Raw genomic sequence first — 691 nt, forward strand, 5'->3', positions numbered from 1 at the left:
GCCGCGCTACGCCTCGCCGGGTCATCGTTGGCAAAACGAGAAAGATTTCACGAAGGCTCCCGCAGAAAAAAAAATATGACCAGAGTCATTGTTGTGAATGCTTGAACAGTGAGTGCGTGAGTCCCACCATAGGGTAAACGGTAAACGCACTGTGGCGACGCCCGCTCAATAGTCGACATGTCGACTCATTACAATTTTACCAACGTACCACATAATTATGACGACAGAAGAGGAAGTGATAATAATTGTTACGCAGTCTACATTTCTACAGTACACATCTCTGATCCTTGTACATTTTCGATGGGGTTTACACAGGTTTCGGAGCTTACTGTCACGGTGTCACTCATCACTGTTGCTGCGGGTGACGAAGGATGTTTGACGTGCACGGAGCGCTTACGGAGTCGGAGCTGCGTGGGGCCACAAGTCACAAGAACGATTCCGGACGCGAAGCGTGAAGCTGCCTCGACGCTGCCGCAATGCCGTCACCACGGAGACTGCGCCGGCCGCCGGCTCCCACTGCTGTTGATTGTTGGTGACTGCGGTCAACCCCTAGAGATATATTCCCTGTAGGGGCCTAGGTTTGGCCGATAGACGACACTCTTCGGTTTGCCTCTTTCAGTATGCTGGGTCAACGTCAAGACGCCAAAGACCTCGCACTACCACCGGAAGGAAATAAAGATAACTGTCTCGA

The 691-nt window shown here is 51.8% G+C and overlaps 1 protein-coding gene and 1 long non-coding RNA gene across 2 annotated transcripts in view; one reads left to right on the top strand and one right to left on the bottom strand.

Moving 5' to 3' along the window:
- Positions 1-362, bottom strand: part of LOC113212438 (calmodulin) — a 7102-nt gene extending 6740 nt beyond the window's left edge. Inside the window, exon 1 of the mRNA XM_052277352.1 lies at positions 330-362. Coding sequence (XP_052133312.1) covers positions 330-347 — 18 coding nt within the window. The 5' untranslated portion in view covers positions 348-362. The remainder of the gene's footprint in view (positions 1-329) is intronic.
- Positions 1-691, top strand: part of LOC127752331 (uncharacterized) — a 1349-nt gene extending 658 nt beyond the window's left edge. Inside the window, exon 2 of the long non-coding RNA XR_008012326.1 lies at positions 316-691. This is a non-coding gene — a long non-coding RNA (uncharacterized LOC127752331). The remainder of the gene's footprint in view (positions 1-315) is intronic.

The sequence above is a fragment of the Frankliniella occidentalis genome, unplaced genomic scaffold (genome assembly GCF_000697945.3).
Source record: "Frankliniella occidentalis isolate FOCC.00 unplaced genomic scaffold, Focc_3.1 Scaffold10, whole genome shotgun sequence".
Classification (NCBI taxonomy): Eukaryota; Metazoa; Arthropoda; class Insecta; order Thysanoptera; family Thripidae; genus Frankliniella; species Frankliniella occidentalis.